General features: G+C 55.3%; 1 protein-coding gene across 5 annotated transcripts in view; it reads left to right on the forward strand.

Annotated features, from left to right (window-relative positions):
* PLXNB2 (plexin B2) overlaps positions 1 to 13,289 on the forward strand; it is a 106,360-nt gene extending 93,071 nt beyond the window's left edge. For 4 of the 5 annotated variants that reach the window (XM_038756036.1, XM_038756037.1, XM_038756038.1 and 1 more), the window contains 13 exons: positions 116 to 297; positions 1,416 to 1,482; positions 2,157 to 2,303; positions 3,170 to 3,326; positions 4,069 to 4,169; positions 6,676 to 6,760; positions 7,883 to 8,037; positions 8,475 to 8,635; positions 9,322 to 9,469; positions 9,859 to 9,923; positions 10,947 to 11,022; positions 11,365 to 11,439; positions 12,104 to 12,208. In XM_038756036.1, the coding sequence (XP_038611964.1) occupies positions 116 to 297; positions 1,416 to 1,482; positions 2,157 to 2,303; positions 3,170 to 3,326; positions 4,069 to 4,169; positions 6,676 to 6,760; positions 7,883 to 8,037; positions 8,475 to 8,635; positions 9,322 to 9,469; positions 9,859 to 9,923; positions 10,947 to 11,022; positions 11,365 to 11,439; positions 12,104 to 12,208 (1,524 nt within the window). Of the gene's footprint in view, positions 1 to 115; positions 298 to 1,415; positions 1,483 to 2,156; positions 2,304 to 3,169; positions 3,327 to 4,068; positions 4,170 to 6,675; positions 6,761 to 7,882; positions 8,038 to 8,474; positions 8,636 to 9,321; positions 9,470 to 9,858; positions 9,924 to 10,946; positions 11,023 to 11,364; positions 11,440 to 12,103 lie in introns of all 5 variants that reach the window. The other variant, XM_038756040.1, reaches the window with a different exon arrangement.
* Positions 13,290 to 18,788: the final 5,499 nt, after the last annotated feature.

Below are 18,788 nucleotides of genomic sequence, written 5' to 3' on the forward strand. Positions count from 1 at the left end.
TTCAGGAGAAGGCTGGGGAGGAGTCAGACCACCGCAGACCGCTCCCCAGGTTCAGGTGCTCTGCGGCCTCTCCCCCGGCTGAGCCCGGCCCCCCGCCGGCTCCTTCCGCCCCCAGTTCATCCACACACTGGAAAATCAGCGGGAGTTCTCCGCCCGGGCCAAGGTGTACTTTGCGTCGCTGCTGACGGTGGCTCTGCACGGGAAGCTGGAGTATTACACCGATATCCTGCGCACCCTGTTCCTTGAGCTCATGGACCAGTACGTCGGGGCCAAGAACCCCAAACTCATGCTCCGAAGGTACGCGGGCCCAGGGGTGCCGGCTCGGGGCGTACCCGCTGGGTTCTCCTCCGAAAGCCCCCCAACAGCCCTTCTGCTTGTTTCCAGTCCTCTCACTCTCCCCCACTCCTCCTCACTCCTCCTGTCTTCCCACAGTCTCCCCGAGGCTTGTCTTCCTCAGTCCTCTTCAGTCCCTACCATAATAATGATAATTAAGGCATTTGTTAAGTGCTTACTATGTGCTTAACAAATGTATGCATGTACAACAAATGTACTAAACATATGCATTTAGTATGCATTGTACTAAATGCTGGGGTGGATAGAAGCAAATCGGGTTGGATACGGTCCCTGTCCCACGTGGGGCTCACGGTCTCCGTCCCCATTTTACAGATGAGGGAATTGAGGCCCAGAGAAATGAACTGACTTGCCCAAGGTCACACAGCAGACAAGCGGCGGAATCAGGATTAGAACTCATGACCTTTTGACTCCCAGGCCTGTACTGTATCCACTGGGCCATGCTGCTTCCTTCCCAGTCCTCTCCAGTCCCCTCCAGTTCCTCCTAACAATAATAATAATGATAATAATGGTATTTGTTAAGCGCTTACTATATGCAAAGCACTGTTCTAAGCGCAGGGGGGATATAAGGCGATCAGGTTGTCCCACATGGGGCTCACAATCTTAATCCCCATTTTACAGATGAGGTAACTGAGGCACAGAGAAGTTAAGTGACTTGCCCAAAGTCACACAGCTGACAGTTGGTGGAGCTGGGATTTGAACCCATGACCACTGACTCCAAAGCCCATGCTCTTTCCACTGAGCCACGCTCCTTCTACTGCAGCCCTCCCTAGTCCCTACAGCTCCTCCAACCCCCCACTTTCCTCCCCACGTCCTCCGCCCACTCCCACAGTCCTCCCCAGACCTCCCTTCTCCTTGGACTAACCTGAGTGCTCCTGCAGCTGGGCTCTGCCACTCCCTGTTACCAAGGCCATGGGCACCCTGGCAGCAGGCTGGCACAGCTATGGACCCTTGGGGTCCCATGGGGCGGGGGGCAGCCGTAGGGGGCCACAGTTGTTCCTATGGGGGCTGGGGGCCGGAGGGTTTCAGTTAACAGTATGACCCCTCTGCCCCCCGCCCGGCAGGTCAGAGACGGTGGTGGAACGGATGCTGTCCAACTGGATGTCCATCTGTCTGTACCAGTACCTCAAGGTAGCAGGGCCGTCTCGGACGGACAGGATGGGGGAAGGGTTGGGGGGCAGAGCTGGGGGCTGGAAACAGCTGGTTGTCCATTCATTCAATTGTATTTACTGAGCGCTTACTGTGCGCAGAGCACTGTACTAAGCACTTGGGAAGTACAAGTTGGTGGTCCCTACCCAACAACGGGCCCACAGTCTAGAATGGGGAGACAGACAACAAAACAAAACATAGCGTCAGGTGTCAAGTCATCAGAATAAATAGAAGTAAAGTTAGATGCACATCATTGACAAAATAAATAGAATAGTAAATATGTACAAGTAAAATAGAGTAATAAATCTGTACAAAGATATCTACAGGTGCTGTGGGGAGGGGAAGGAGGTAGGGCGGGGGGGGATGGGGAGGGGGAGAGGAAAAAGGGGGCTCAGTGTGGGAAGGCCTCCTGGAGGAGGTGAGCTCTCAGTAGGGCTTTGAAGGGAGGAAGAGAGCTAGCTTGGCGGATGTGCGGAGGGAGGGTACTCCAGGCCGGACCGGTATCTTAAGATAGCAGGGGCATCTCCAGGGTCAGACGGGGGGCAGAGCGGGATGCTCGGACCAGTGGATTGATCTAGCAGGGGCATCTCTGGGTGCCTGGCGAAGGGCCGGGTCCAGCGGCCATCCCCCATACCCACGTTCCGGTCCCCCACCAGGACAGCGCCGGCGAGCCCCTGTACAAGCTGTTCAAAGCCATCAAGCACCAAGTGGAGAAGGGGCCCGTGGACGCCGTGCAGAGGAAAGCCAAGTACACGCTGAACGACACGGGCCTGCTGGGTGACGACGTCGAGTACAGCCAGCTGGTCAGTGCCCCCCAGCCGGGGCGCCCCGCTCACGGTGCCAGCTGCGGCCCTCTGAGCGTGGTGTTCCGCTCGTGGCTCCCTGCTTAAAGCTCTGCCCATGGTGCCCTGCTCACAGTGCCATCCCCAGCGCTCTGTCCACGACACCCTGTCACGGGTGCTGTCTTTGAGATACAGTGGTACTCAGCCCACGAGTCTGTATTTGTGGTGTGGTTCTGAGATTCCCTCACTCAACGTGTCAAAGGGCACCGTGGGCCGAGAAGCCAGGGATTGTTTCCTGGATCGCCGAATCTGGGCAACCGCCCACGGGCTGGCCAGCCTAGAGAAGGGTGTTGGCAGGGCAGAATCCTGATGTGCACAGAGTATTGTGTATTGGTGCCCATCCTGTCCTGTCTCCCCACAGCAGACAGTCTGTCCCTGCTCCAGTGCAGAGAAGTGTGTGCATGTTTGTGTGTGTTCATTTGTGTCGCGTCTCCCCCATCAGACCAATCGAGAGCAGGGACAGTGACTCAGTCTTTCCTGTCCCTCCCCAAGTGCCCCAGTATGCCATACGTGTGTGAAGGGTGCATGCACACACATGTACGTCCCCGTCTCTCCCTACAGACTGGCAGCCCCTCGAGGGTAGGGCCCATTCGTCCTCCTCTGTCTTCCCCTCCCCCAGTGTCCACTGCAGAGCTCTGTCCTCAGAGGACTTGGAACAACCTGGGACAGACACAGAGACAGGCAGGCAGGCCAACTGTGAGATAACAGGAACTGGCCCGGCTCCCCTTGACCGAATCGGTCTCACGGTGGGAGCCGGGATGGTGCCGGATGTCAGAAACGGAGCCCCCGCGGCCCCCGGCTGACGGCACCCTCTGTCCCGGCCGCAGACGGTCAGCGTCATCGTGCAGGACGAAGGCACGGACCCCGTCCCGGTCAAGGTCCTCAACTGCGACACCATCTCCCAAGTCAAGGAGAAGATCATCGACCAGGTGTATCGGACGCTGCCCTGCTCCCAGTGGCCCAGAGCCGACAGCGTGGTCCTCGGTAAGTCCTGCACCCCTGCCTCCCCTCATGTGGGGTGGGGTCTCTGCACAGCCGCCTCGAGTCATCGGGTGTCAGAGGGGGAACCCGGGGACCCTCGCCTGCGTGCTTCCAGCCAGGACTTCCCAAGGCGGTCATCGCTGCCTGGTCCCCCAGGAGCCGCCCGGTTCCTTTCGAGGCCAGACCCAGTGGATGTGGAACATCCAGGTCGGGGAGGGGGCTTTCCTGCTGGGCTAGAAAGAGGGAGAGGCAGCTGCTGCCCCTCAGTTAGAGTTGTCCAAATGGACAGCCAGGGCGAGGTCAGACGAGCGCGTCGGGATTCATTCATTCAATTGCATTTATTGAGCACTTACTGTGTGCAGAGCACTGTACTAAGAGCTTGGGAAGTACAAGTTGGCAACATATAGAGACGGTCCCTACCCAACATTGGGCTAACAGTCTAGAAATGACACGCACCCTCCTTTCCTACTCCTGCCGCAGTCCCGAAGCATGTAGTCCCAGAGCACGCAGTCCAGGGCGTACTGTCCTGGAGCGTGCAGGGGCTGAGGGCCCGTGGCTGACTTCCCGCACGAGGGATGCGGGAGCCCAACCAACGTGAGGGGGACAGAGAGAGAGTCGGTCCAGTCTTGTCCTCTCTACTGCCGGGATCTCGTCGAGTGGGATGCGGGCAAGACAAGCAGGTGCCCGAGGCAGGGAGGGCACCCCTAGGTTAAGGGAATCACCGGAAAATGGCGTCTGCCCACAGAGTGGCGGCCGGGCTCCACGGCGCAGATCCTGTCGGACCTGGACTTGACCTCCCTGCGGGACGGCCGGTGGAAACGCATCAACACGCTGATGCACTACAATGTAAGGAGGGGTAGGGCCCTGGGGGAGGGGAAAGGGAGAGGAAGTGGCCACGGCCTCAGGGGCGTGTGGGAATATGTGGCTCATCTCGGGTTTCCGCTGACCCCCGGGCCCAGCCTTTGAACTTGCTCACGTCACAGAACCGTAGGGCGGAGAAGGGTCCGGAGCGGTCATCCGTTTTATTCCCCCCACCTCCCAGGACATCTTCTCCCAAAGTAGCGAAGCCAGATGTGGGGGACAAGATGCCCCTCGTGGTCTGAGGTACCTGGGGAGGCACTGCCCCAGCCCCTCAACTGCCAGTTCTGCCCAGTCAGGATCTTGTTCCAGAGTCTAACCCCAGTCCTCCTTGCTGCAGTAAAAAAACAAAAACAAAAAAAGACCAACCAAAACTCCATTCTCCTTAACCCACTTCAGCCCCAGAAACATATATAAAGAAATTAGGGGTGCAGCCTAGGAGCTGCGCAGAGCTGCTCCCAAGCTCTCCAGCCAACCAGGCCTCTTCGGGGGGGTTATCTGATCCATCTCACTGTCTCCAGGTTAAATGGACCACTTCACCCAACCTTGGCAGAGCTCTGTTCAGAGGGTCTCTGGAGGAGACTCCCCAGGCTGCCTGGGTCCCACAGTTTGGTGGTTTACCACCTCTCTTGGTAAACCTGGTAAACTTTACCAAGTTTAAAGTTGGTAAACTTTACCAAAAAGTTTACTTGTTGGTAAACTTACCAACAAGTTTACCAAGTTGGTAAACTTGGTGGTTCACCAACTCTCAAGTTGGTAGAGTTGGTTACCAGCTCTCCAGGAATTCTTCCTTAATTCAACCCCAGATCCTTCAGGCCGCAAAGGAAAGCCCCCATCCCCTCACCCTATGTGTGGAGGAAATAGGAAACATCCGTCTGGGCTGTCGCTAACCTCAGCCTTCTCTCTGGGGGAGGGAGACGTGGAAGTCCAGAGGTCAGAACCAGTCAATCAGTGGGATTTATTGAGCACTTACAGTTTGCAGAGCACTATACTAAAAGCTTGGGAGAGCGCTTAACAAATGCCATTATTATTATTACAATTCAACAGAATTAGCAGACACCTTCCCTGCCCACAAGGAGCCTGCAGTCTAGCGGGGATCAATCATGGAAAGCCAGGGGTGGTCATCCGGGCCAGCCCACTCCCGCCGGGCGGCTGAGGGAGTGACCCACCCAGGATGGGTGGGGTTTCATGGAGTAGCAGACAGAGCACGGGAGTCAGCAAGTCATGAGTTCTAATCCCGGCTCTGCCATTTGTCTGCTGTGAGGCCCTGGACAAGTCACTTCACTTTTCTGTGCCTCAGTTACCTCATCTGTAAAATGGGGATTGATGTGAGCCCCACGTGGTACTGGGGCTGTGTCCAACACAATGTGCTTGTATCCGCCCTGGCGCTTAGTACAGTGCCTCGTACATAGCAGCGTGGCTCAGTGGAAAGAGCCCGGGCTTTGGAGTCAGAGGTCAGGGGTTCGAATCCCGGCGCCGCCGCATGTCTGCTGTGTGACCTTGGGCAAGTCACCTAACTTCTCTGAGCCTCAGTTACCTCATCTGTAAAATGGGGATTGACTGCGAGCCCCACGTGGGACAACTTAAACACCTTGTATCCTCCCCAGCGCTTAGAACAGTGCTTTGCACATAGTAAGCGCTTAACAAATGCCATCATCATCAAATACCACAGTTTTAATTATTTACTCTTCCCTGCACGAGCTCCGGGATGCGTACCCCATCTCCTCCCCGGAGAGCCAGTTCCAGGGTCTGTCCCCCAGGTGGGCGGTAGGGAGGTCCTTCGTCGGATCTGCCTGTGCTCTCTCACTGGATCCTCAGTGGCCAGAGAAAGGAGCTGGTCATCATAATCATCATCAATGGTATTTATTGAGCGCTTACTATGTGCAGAGCACTGTACTAAGCGCTTGGGAAGTACAAATTGGCAACATATAGAAACAGTCCCTACCCAACAGTGGGCTCACAGTCTAAAAGGGGGAGACAGAGAACAAAACCAAACATACTAACAAAATAAAATAAATAGAATAGATATGTACAAGTAAAATAAATAAATAGAGTAATAAATCTGTACAAACATATATACATATATACAGGTGCTGTGGGGAAGGGAAGGAGGTAAGATGGGGGGGATGGAGAGGGGGACGAGGGGGAGAGGAAGGAAGGGGCTCAGTCTGGGAAGGCCTCCTGGAGGAGGTGAGCTCTTGGGCCTTGAAGGGAGGAAGAGAGCTAGCTTGGCGGATGGGCAGAGGAATTGGGGGCATTCCAGGCCCGGGGCAGAGGGAGGGCATTCCAGGCCCTCCGGGTCAAACTCTTCCCCTCAGAAATCCCCACAGAGCCCAGGGTTTGGGCTCCTCAGCCTTTCCTTCTCCGGGCCACGCTCCCACGTGGCGCAGAGGTGGGACGGTGTCGTGGCTCCGGGGAATTCTGGGTGGAGAAGGTGGGAGTGACCCATAGTACCAAGGGATGAGACAGGATATGTGTTTGGCATCCTCTGCAGGTGCGGGACGGAGCCACCCTCCTCCTGTCCAAGGTGGGCGTCTCGCAGCAGCCGGAGGACAACCAGCAGGACGCTCCTGGGGAGCGTGAGTAGCCTCTGCCTTCTCTTCCCCCAGCTGCTGCGGGTGGAGGCGGGTGGTCTCCCCCAGCGCTTAGCACAGTGCTTGGTGCTAATAAGCACTTAACAAAAACCCCAATGGCTATTATTATGTTATCAGGAGGCAGGGTTGCTCCTCTGCCCTGCTCCCCCCTGAATCCATCATGCAGGACTCCTGTTCTTTGGCCGGCCTCTCTCTCTGCCCTGCCTGTCTCTTACCCACTCTCACTCTGTCTGTCATGTACGCCCACACAGTCTCTGCCTGTCATGCGTGCTCACGCCGTTTCTGTCTCTCACATATGCTCACATACTGTCTCTCTCACACGCACTGTCTCTTTGTCGCCCACCCCCCCCGAATCTCGGTCCCAATGGGTGCTGGAGCTTCGTCTCTGGGTTTAGAGTTTCACCCCTTTTTTGGGCTCAAAGGCCTCAGCATCTGAACCCATGAAGCGGGGTTCCCGGGGGTCATTCCCCACTTGCCAGGCAGAAAGGACACCCTTGGGAGGGGCCGTTTGCTGGCTCTGCCCAGCCGGACTCTGGTGGATATCCCTCTGCGGTCAGGCGGGGAGACGGGAATTTCGTGAGTGCCACGTCGGCATCGGAGCATCCGGGAAGCCGGTGCCTGGCAGAGAGGGGATTTCCAGAGACCTTGCTCTCTGCCTGGTCTCAGAGACAGGGAAGCAAAGAGACTCTCTGGGGGTGTCTGTCTCTCTGGGTCTGTGTGTCTCTTTCAGTCTGGTGCTCTGTGTGTCTCTGAGCCTCTGCTCCGCGTCCGTCTATCTGTCTGTCTCTGTGAGTCGCTCTCTGTGGGCAAAGTCTGGGCCTCGTGCTTCTGTCCGGTTTTTCCGAAGCAGTAAAGGTCATCGCCCGTCTTGCTGCCCTGCCCGGGGCTCTCTTCCCGCTCTGACAGTCCTGGTGGGCAATTCCAACGTCCAGTTGCCCCAAGGCCGCTCGTCGATCCACCCCCCGCCCCACCCTCCGTATTCCCCATCCCCGCCCCCATCCCCACCCCTAGGAAGCGGGTGGCAACTAGCAGCGGCGCCCCTGACCCTGCCAAGGGTGTGGCCATCCCCTGGCCCACCTGAGGGTTTCGGGGTGGGGGCGTTTCCAGGCCAGGCCCTGCTGGAGGATGAGAACAAAGTCTGGCACCTGGTGCGGCCGATGGACGAGGTGGACGAGGGCAGGTCCAAGCGAGGCAGCGTCAAGGAGAAAGAGCGGACGAAGGCCATCACCGAGATCTACCTGACGCGGCTTCTCTCCGTCAAGGTCGGGCCCTCCCCCGTCCCCCGGCACTCCACGCCGCCTCCCCTCCCACCACGGTTCCCTCCGCGGGCCTCACGGGGACCTCAAATGGGTCGCGGGGTTGGAGGCTGGCCGGGGCATCCCCCCATGTCAACTCCGGCCTCCGCCGGGCCTTCCGGGCGGCCTCGAGAGCCTCCTCCGGGCAAGGTAGTCTGAGAGGGAGCGGCACACAGAGACAGAGACAGAGAGACACGAGAGAGAGGCTCTTTCCCGGACACACACAAAAACAAGCAGGGAAGGGAAACAAGACCCGGTTCTGTGGGGTCGGCGTGACCGGCCTGGAGCAGCGGACTGTGGTTTGGGGGCTCCGGGAGCCCGTGGAGGCAAGGGAGCGCCCCGGACCCCCACCCTGGAGCCGCCGCTGTCCCGACTGACCGCCCGCCGGCCCTCTGTCTCCCCAGGGGACGCTGCAGCAGTTCGTGGACGACTTCTTCCACAGCGCGCTCGCCTCCGGCCACACCGTGCCCCCCGCCGTCAAGTACTTCTTTGACTTCCTGGACGAGCAGGCCGAGAGACACGAGATTAAGGATGAGGACACCATCCACATCTGGAAGACCAACAGGTGAGGGGGGACGGATGGACAGATCTCCCACCCCAGACCCCCTGCAAGCTCCCTGGCCCACCAGCCCTGGGCTGGGGAAGAGCTCACCTTGTTAGCCTCCCCAGCGCTTAGAACAGTGCTTTGCACATAGTAAACACTTAATAAATGCTATCATTATTATTATTATTATTATTATTATTCATTCATTCAATCGTATTTATTGAGCACTTACCGTGTGCAGGGCACTGTACTCAGCGCTTGGGAAGTACAAGTTGGCAACACATAGAGACGGTCCCTACCCAACAGCGGGCTCACAGTCTAGAAGGGGGAGACAGGCAACAAAACAAAACATATTAACAAAATAAAATGAATAGAATAAATATGTACAAGTAAAATAAAAAATAGAGTAATAAATACGTACAAATATATATACATATATGCAGGTGCTGTGGGGAGGGGAAGGAGGTAAGGTTGGGGGGGAGAGGAAGGAGAGCGCTCATTCATTCATTCATTCAGTCGTATATATTGAGCACTTACTGTGTGCAGAGCATTGTACTATTATTATTATTATTATTATATATTGTATTATTATTCTCATCCATTCACCACACACACGCACGCATGCGCGCGCGCCTGCCGCTGGGCCTGGCCTGAGCCCCTTCCTCACGGCTAGCCTGTCTCCTCCTTCCCACCCATCTCCCCCACAGCCTGCCCCTCCGCTTCTGGGTGAACATTCTGAAGAACCCCCACTTCATCTTCGACGTCCACGTGAATGAGGTAGTGGATGCCTCCCTGTCAGTCATCGCCCAGACCTTCATGGACGCCTGCACCCGGACCGAGCACAAGCTGAGTCGTGTAAGCTCCCCCTCCCTCCGGGTTTGAATCCCAGCTCTGCCACTTGTCAGCTGTGTGACCTTGGGCAAGTCACTTCACTTCTCTGGGCCTCAGTTCCCTCATCTGAAAAATGGGGCTCCCACGTGGGACAACCTGATCACCTTGTATCCTCCCCAATGCTTAGAACAGTGCTTTGCACATAGTAAGCGCTTAACAAATGCCATTATTATTATTATTATCCCACCCACCTGTTTGCCATCCTTCCCTTTCTGCCTTTCCCCATTCTGGAACACTTCACCCCTACCCCCGCCCGTATACGCTCCTTCCCGGGCAGGGGGAGAGCAATAGGGCGGGACTCTGGACCCTGGGGGACCGGGGCTGCCGTGACCCTTGCGGACGTGTGTCCCCAGGACTCCCCAAGCAACAAGCTGTTGTACGCCAAGGAGATCTCCACCTACAAGAAGATGGTAGAAGAGTAAGTCGCTGGGGATTGGGGGCAGGAATCGCACTCTGGGGGCCGACCCCTGGGATGGGGAAGGGCGGGGCATCCTCCAGCCTGAAACCCTCGACGGGGTCACGGACAGTTTCTCCGTCCGCTTTCCCTGGACCAGCCCTGCCCATCCCTGCCAGGCTTCCCCACCGCCCTGCCCAGAGGAGCCGGCCTGCTGTTCAGGAATGGGCGCAGGGCATGGTCATTCATTCATTCGATCATATTTATTGAGCGCTTACTGTGTGCAGAGCACAGTACTAAGCGCTTGGGAAGTCCAAGTCGGCAACATCTAGAGACGGTCCCTACCCAACAACGGGCTCACAGTCTAGAAGGGGGAGACAGACAACAAAACAAGACATGTAGAAGGGAGTCAAAATCATCAGAACAAATAGAATTAAAGCTATACACACATCCCCTTCTAGACTGTGAGCCTGTTGTTGGGTAGGGACCGTCTCTATATGTTGCCGACTTGTACTTCCCAAGCGCTTAGTACTGTGCTCTGCACACAGTAAGCACTCAATAAATACAATTGAATGAATGAATCATTAACAAAATAAATAGTAAATATGTACAAGTAAAATAGAGTAATAAATCTGTACAAATATATATACAAGTGCTATGGAGAGGGGAAGGAGGTAGGGCCGGGGGGATGGGGAGGACGAGAGGAAAAAGGGGGCTCAGTCTGGGAGGGTCTCTTGGAGGAGGTGAGTTCTCAGTAGGGCTTTGAAGGGAGGATGACAGCTAGCTTGGTGGATGTGTGGAGGGAGGGCATTCCGGGCCAGGGGAAGGACGTGGGCCGGGGGTTGATGGCGGGACAGGTGAGAATGAGGTACAGTGAGGAGGTTAGCGGCAGAGGAGCGGAGGGTGTTCACTGTGTTCACTATGCCTCCCCCGGATCCGAGTGGTCCCTGAGCAGCTCAGTTCCTGTGGGGAGATGGGGGCTGTCCCAGAGTCCAGGGCCAGCTGACCCATCATTCCCTCTATCCGTTTCCCCCGCCCCGGCCACAGTTACTACAAAGGAATTCGTCAGATGGTGCAAGTAAGCGACCAGGACATGAACACGCACCTGGCTGAGATTTCCAGGGTGAGTGCAGGCGGGAGCCCCTCTTCCGCCCCCGCCTTCCCACCCGGCCCGGGAGAGACTGCCCAACTAGGGCAGACTGAGTCTGAGGGATCCCCGGGGCAGAGACCGGAGACCCCGGCCCTGGGCCGTCCAACCCCCAACTCGTGTCCGACGATATCCTCTCCTGCTGCTGGAAGCCCGGGTCCTCGGCCACTGAGAGCAGCTGGCTCCTCTTCCAGATGCCCTCCCGGAGGCTGGGACGGCCCTCGGTGCCCCCGGCCCAATTACCCATCCCTGGCACCTGTGCTCCTCCTGGCCCGACCTCACCCGCCTCCGGTTTCTCTCACCCTCTTTCCCCCACAGGCACACACGGACTCCCTGAACACGTTAGTGGCCGTTCACCAGCTGTATCAGTACACGCAGAAATACTACGATGAGGTCAGTGCATAACATCCTCTGGCTCAATATTCCCGGGCCCTGTGCGCCTTCCTCCTCCTTCCTGCCCCTGCACCTCCCTGACTCACGTTGTGTATGTGTTTAGGGAAGAGAGGGAGGGGCCGGAGACCTCGTGGCCGGACGGGGTGTTGGTGGAGGGGATGAGTACCCCCAAGATGTCTTTCTTCCCCAACCGTTCCAACCTCATCTCCTCCTGCAGTGTCCCAGTGCGAGAGTCAACTCATCCAGCCTCTGCCTCTGGGCAAGGCAGCCCTCTCCCCTGGCTTGGACACTTTGGGGCAGGACTGGGGGGCTGGAAGATATCTAGGAATGGAGGCCCCCCCCAACACGCACACCCCTTCCATGCCCTCCCATTCCCCAGGCCCCGGCCTTTTCTGGATCCCTCCATCCCCTTCCCTCCCCTCCGTGGACGAGATTCTTTTGTGTCTAACTTGGGTTATAGGGAGCTCGGACTCGGGATAGAGACAGCGCTTGGGGGGCGGGAGCAGATGGGGTGGCACCCAGGGGTCTCGGGGAAGGTGGAGGATGGAGGCTTGGATATTCTCGGTGAGCGGTGAGGGCAGCGACCAAACGGAAAAGTGAGAGAGAGCAGGATTGTCCCACCCATCCTCCCCGGGTTCACCTCTCCCGTCCATCATTCCCGCAGATCACCAACGCACTAGAGGAAGACCCGGCCGCCCAGAAGATGCAGCTCGCCTTCCGCCTGCAGCAGATCGCCGCCGCGCTGGAGAACAAAGTCACCGACCTCTGACCTCCGACCTCAGGCGCGAGAACAGCAATAACTGCGTCCCCGGCCCCCCCCGGCCCAACCCCCGCCCTCCGCCGAAGATGTTGAAATTCCTTCTCCGCGGTCCAGGAAATAGTGTTATATTTTTATTGTCCCATCTGGGCTGCGCTGGGCAGGGCAGCATTTTTGATAGCCGAGCCGCAATGTCAAGAGAATTTTTACTGTAAATTTCGCTTCTGTCGGGAACCCGTGTGCGTGCGTTGACTCGGAAAGAGGCCGGTTGGAGAGGAGCGGAGGGAGCCCGGCCGGGGCTGGGGCCCAGGGCAGCCGGCTCCCACCCGTCGAAGCTTCGAGGTCCGCCCGCCCCGGATACGGGGCCCCCCACCACTGGGCTCAGGGAGTCAGCTAGCCAGACGCAGGGGCTCACTGGGTCCGGGGCTCCCCGGGGGCATCAGGCTGAGGGATCTGGGGGTCTCGCTTTCCGAACCACGAGTGTCCCGGTCGCGGCGGCGACGCTAATGTGCCTTATCCGAACTTTGGGGTCAGGGTGGGGCGAAGGCCCGCCCTGCCCTGCTCCGCCGCCGCAGGGAGACATCGTGTGTGCGTTGGGGGGAGAGGGGAGAGGTCCGCCTGACCCTCGGGGGGGGTTGGAGGCCACCCCCGTCCGACCGAGCAGGGGTAGCGGCTGGGCTGCCGGTCCAGCCCCCACGCACGGAGACGGGCTGGCGACCCCTGACCCCAGCCACCGGGGTCGAGCGGGAGGTAGGAGGAGGAAAAATAGGTACGTCCCTGTGCATTCCCCCCCCCCCACACGCGGCCCCCTCCCCCAAGCCACCTCCAGCCTCCCACCGGGTTTTGGCTCCTCGGGACCAGCCGGACGAACGGAGGGATGGACGGAGGGATGGTCTCCGCCCAGCCGTCTCAGTCTCAGAGGAACGGGGGGTGGCCTCCTGTTTTATATCGAAACGTGTCTGTGTGTAGTCCTGGGGCCTCTATGGAAGAGGAGGCAGCCTGGCAGGATTTCTGGGGAGAGAGCAGTCCCACCCCTTCACCGTGTGTCAGTCTTGTTCATTGTCCAGCAAATATAATGTTCTTTTCCACCAAACGTCTGAACTCCTTCCTGGCTGTGTGTGTCTAGGGGTACGGCTGTGGGGGACTGGGGCTCCCTAATCCCTCGGCACCAGGTCACAAGCCCATAGAGAAGAGGGGATAATAATAGTAATTATTAATAGTCATTCATTCATTCAGTCGTATTTATTGAGCGCTTACTGTGTGCAGAGCTGGACTAAGTGCTTGGGAAGTACAAGTCGGCAACATACAGAGACGGTCCCTACCCAACAACGGGCTCACAATCTAGAAGGGGGAGACGGACAACAAAACAAAGCACATGGACAGGTGTCAAGTCATCAGTATAAATAGAAGTAAAGCTAGATGCACATCATTAACAAAATAAATAGAAGAGTAAATATGGATCATCCAGTCCAGCCCCCTGTTTCTGGGGGTTCGTCCCCTGGGGCTTCAGTCCCTCTTGCTGTGGGCAGGGAATGTGTCTGTCATATTGTACTCTCCCAAGCGCTTATTACAGTGCTCTGCTCACAGTAAACGCTCAATAAATGCGACGGATTGCTGTGGGGGAGGGGAAAAGGAGCAAGTGCTTTGCACATAGGAAGCACTTGATAAATGCCATTATTATTATTATTATTATTGTTATTATTATCTGTGGCCTGGGTTTGGGTGCCCTCTAGTGGCCAGGATTTCCCTGCTTCCTGCGGAACTATTCATTCATTCATTCAATCGTACTTATTGAGCGCTTACTGTGTGCAGAGCACTGTACTAAGCGCTTGGGAAGTACAAGTTGGCAACATATACAAGTTGGCAACATATAGAGACGGTCCCTACCTAACAGCGGGCTCACAGTATAGAAGGGGGAGACAGAACAAAACAAAACATTAACAAAATAAATAGAATAAATATGTACAAATAAAATAGAGTAATAAATACGTACAAACATATATACAGGTGCTGTGGGGAGGGGAAGGAGGTAAGTCGGAGGGAAGGGGAGGAGGGGGAGAGGAAAGAGGGGCCTCAGTCTGGGAACTATTGACTGCCCACTGTGGGTAATTCACTGTTCTAAGCACTTGGGATGGACAATGGAAAAATAATAATAGTGATATTGTTTAAATGCTTACTACATTCCCAGCACATTCCCTGGGGCTTAGACTGGACACTGTCCCTGTCCCCCATGTGGCTCACAGTCTAAGTGGGGGAAAGAAACAGATATCAAATCGTCATTTGACAGAAGGGGAAACTGAGGCAGAGAGATGTTAAGTGACTTGCCCAGGGTCACACAGCAGGCACGTAGTAGAGCCAGGATTAGAATCCAGGTCCATGATCTTCCCACTGGACCACAATAGCGTGGCTTAGTGGGAAGAGCCCGGGCTTGGGAGTCCGAGGTCGTGGGTTCCAATTCTGACTCCGATACTTGTCAGCTGTGTGACTTTGGGCAAGTCACTTCACTTCTCTGGGCCTCAGTTACCTCATCTGTAAAATGGGGGTGAAGACTGTTTGCCCCAAGTGGGACAACCTGATAACTGTGCATCTAACCCAGTGCTTAGAACAGTCCTTGGAACATAGTAAGCGCTTAACAAATACCATCATTATTACTATTATTATTATTATTATCTATGCAAAACAGAGAAAGGACACAGTCCCTGCTGTTGAAGAGCTCGCTCTCTCAAATGGGGAAAGACAGACATTAAAAATATTTACAAAAAGGGTAATCAGAGTAAGTTGGAGTAATCGCAGTTTGCACTCAATAAGTGTGACTGATTGAATGTACATTTGATTAATAAGCAGAGGGAAGAGCTCAGGATGGGGATGACTCTCCCTCTCTAGACTATAAGCTCCTTATGGGCAGGGAATGCATCTATCAACTCGATCGAATTGTCTCTCCCAAGCACTGAGTATGGTGTTCTGCACACAGGAAGCATACAGTCAATATGTATGATTGGTTAATTGATTTGACTCCATGCTGGAGGAAGCGGATGAGTTTGTACGACTTGAGGACCGATTGGAGATGGCCTGTTGGGTTTTAGCCTGGCTTTGGATGTGGGAAGGGCTGTGGTCTGTTGGATTTTTTTTAATGGTATTTGTTGAGCGCTTACTATCTGTCAGGCATTGTACTAAATGCTGGGATTTATACCAGCTGATCATAATGGACACATTCCCTGGATCACACCCATTTTGCAGATGAGAACATGGGCTGGGAGTCAGGCGGACCTGGGTTCTAATCCTGGCTCCGCCACTTGTCTGTTATGTGACCTTGGTGTCACCGATCACTCGGGGATGGGTTTGTTCGGGGATCAGAGCGGCGAGAGAGAGAGAGAGAGAAACCGGGAACAGAAAGCCTGAGTGTTACACAAAATTTATTCCGCGAGGCGAATTGAATTATTTGATTATTTTAGATGCAGTGAATTGAACCTCCCTTTCCGGAGGCCCCTTTCAGGAGGAATATGATTATTGAACGATTTTAGAGCTTCCTTATTGGGAGGAATATACTTATGTGTTAGTCGTGCGAGGCAAAACACCCAGGAGGAATTCACCTATGGTTTGTTCGCACGTGGAGAGGCAGCTAGCTTCCACCCATGAATGCTTCCCACCTGGGAGGAATCCATTTACGCCTTACCAAACCACGGCGAAGCGCCCAACTTTCATCCCCATGAGCGTTCAGCGGGGCAGTCACTCACCCATCCCACAGTTTCTCATTTGGTGCAGGCAGAGCGGGCATCCCACGCTCTGGGCAGGGGTGACCCGCAGCCGGCTGCGGCGAGTCTCGATCCACTACACGGAAGGTCAGAGGCCGCAGGTATTTATCACCTGGGCTCGTAGGCCATTCCAACTTCCAGCCTCGGATTATTCAATCTCTGCCCTCCCCACTCCTCCGTACCTAATTTGATTGGCACAGGGGCGAGGGACGCTATATTTTTGGCCCGGGCTGTCAATCTGGTGGATTTGGTTGTGGGGGAGGTATCCCACTCATGCTTCTGAGTTTCATTCATTCATTTATTCATTCAATCGTATTTATTGAGCGCTTACTGTGTGCAGAGCACAGTACTAAGAGCTTGGGAAGTACAAGTCGGCAACATATAGGGATGGTCCCTACCCAACAACAGGCTCACAGTCTAGAAGGGGGAGACAGACAACAAAACAAAACAGGTAGACGGGTGTCAAAATCGTCCGAACAAATTGAATTAAAGCTATATGCACATCATTAACAAAATAAATAGTAAATACGTACAAGATAGTAAATATGTACAAGACAGTAAATACTCGGGCAGTCACAAGATAGCATTTGGCCTTGAGATGATGGGTACCGCAAGTTCATTTTGGGTCACTTGGGTAATATATACACGCCATTAATATAAATGAATAGAATTACAAATATGTACATGTATACACAAGTGCCGTGGGGTGGGGAGAGGGGTAGAGCAAAGAGAAGGAGTTGAGATGATGCGGAGGGGAGGGGAGCTGAGGAACAGGGGGGTTTAGTCTGGGAAGGTATCCTGGAGGAGGTGAGCCAGTGTGACTTTGGGCAAGTCACTTAACTTCTCTGTGCCTCAGTTGTCTCATCTGTAAAATGGGGATTAAGACTGTGAGCCCCACGTGGGACAACGTGATTAACCTGTATCTACTGCAGCGTTTAGAAGAGTGGTTGGCACATAGTAAGCGCTTAACAAATACCATCATTATTTTTAGTAATAGTATTATTAGAAGGGCTTTGAAGGGGAGAAGTGTGATTGGTGGGTAGTAACAATAATAATAATGATGGCATTTGTTAAGCGCTTACTATGTGCAGAGCACTGTTCTAAGCGCTGGGGTGGATACAAGGTGATCAAGTTGTCCCACGTGGGGCTCACAGTCTTAATCCCCATTTTACAGATGAGGGAACTGATGCACAGAGAATAATAATGACGGCATTTATTAAATGCTTACTATGTGCAGAGCACTGTTCTAAGCACTGGGAAGGTTACAAGGTGATCAACTTGTCCCACGTGGGGCTCACAGTCTTAATCCGCATTTTACAGATAAGGTAACTGAGGCACAGAGAATAATAATGACAGCATTTATTAAGTGCTTACTATGTGCAGAGCACTGTTCTAAGCGCTGGGAAGGTTACAAGGTGATCAGCTTGTCCCACAGGGGGGCTCACAGTCTTAATCCCCATCCCACAGATGAGGATGTGAGGAGGGAGGACATTCCAGGCTAGAGGTAGGACGTGGGCCAGGGGTTAACGGTGGGACAGGAGAGAACCAGGCCCAATCAATCAATCGTATTTATTGAACGCTTACTGTGTGCAGAGCACTGTACTAAGGCCCAGTGAGAAGTTTAGCAGCACCAGAGGAGCAGAGGGTGTGGGCTGGGCTGGAGAAGGAGAGAAGGGAAGTAAGGGAGGAGGGGGCAAGGCGATGGAGAGTTTTGAAGCCAATAGTGAGGAGTTTTTGCTTTATAAGGAGTTTTTGCTTGATAGAAAATTGATGGGGGAAGGACGGAAAAAGGGGGAAGAGAGGGGAGCAGGGGAGAGTGGATAAGGGAGAGGAAGGGAGGGAGAAGGAGTGGGAAGGGAAAAGAGGGTGGGAGGAGAGAGGAGAGGGAGGAAGAAGGTCTGGAGGCGGGGCGGCCATGGCAGGGATCTGCTCTGTCTTTGAGGGCTCCATCGACCACCTGCTGGGCCAGGGGAAGGGGACGATGGGGTTGGTCGTGGTGGGCGGCCTGGCCGAGCGTCACTACAGCTGCAGCACGGGTAGGACCCCCTCACCCCATCCCCTGCCCCGGCCCCAGGCACGGAGCCTTCTCCCTGGACCTCGCTCCTCCCCTCCCCACAGCACCTGTATATATGTATATTTGTTTGTACGTATTTATTGCTCTATTTTATTTGTACATATCTATTCTATTTATTTTATTTTGCTAATATGTTTTGTTTTGTTCTCTGCCTCCCCCTTCTAGACTGTGAGCCCACTGTTGGGTAGGGACCGTCTCTATATGTTGCCAACTTGTACTTCCCAAGCGCTTAGTACAGTGCTCTGCGCACAGTAAGTGCTCAATAAATACGATTGAATTGAATCTCTCATCTCCTCTCCCCACCCGCACAGGGGGCACAGACTGTCCTCATGTCCTCCAGCCGGGCACAGAACTTCTGCATCCCCCTAAGGGGGCACAGACCTCCCCCTACCTCCCAGCTCCCCACAGGGGATGCAGACAGTCCCCAGACCCCCCAAAGGGGGCCCAGACTGTTCTCATGTCCTCCAGCCGGGCACAGAACTTCTGCATCCCCCTAAGGGGGCACAGACCTCCCCCTACCTCCCAGCTCCCCACAGGGGATGCAGACAGTCCCCAGACCCCCCAAAGGGGGCCCAGACTGTTCTCATGCCCCCCATCAGGGCACAGACCTTCTGCATCCCCCCCAAAGGGGGCCCAGACCTCCGCCTACCTCCCCGCTCCCCACAGGGGATGCAGACAGTCCCCAGACCCCCCAAAGGGGGCCCAGACTGTTCTCACGGCCCCCATCCGGGCCCAGACCTTCTGCAGCCCCCCAAAGAGGGCCCAG

The sequence above is a fragment of the Tachyglossus aculeatus genome, chromosome 14 (genome assembly GCF_015852505.1).
Source record: "Tachyglossus aculeatus isolate mTacAcu1 chromosome 14, mTacAcu1.pri, whole genome shotgun sequence".
Lineage (NCBI taxonomy): Eukaryota > Metazoa > Chordata > Mammalia > Monotremata > Tachyglossidae > Tachyglossus > Tachyglossus aculeatus.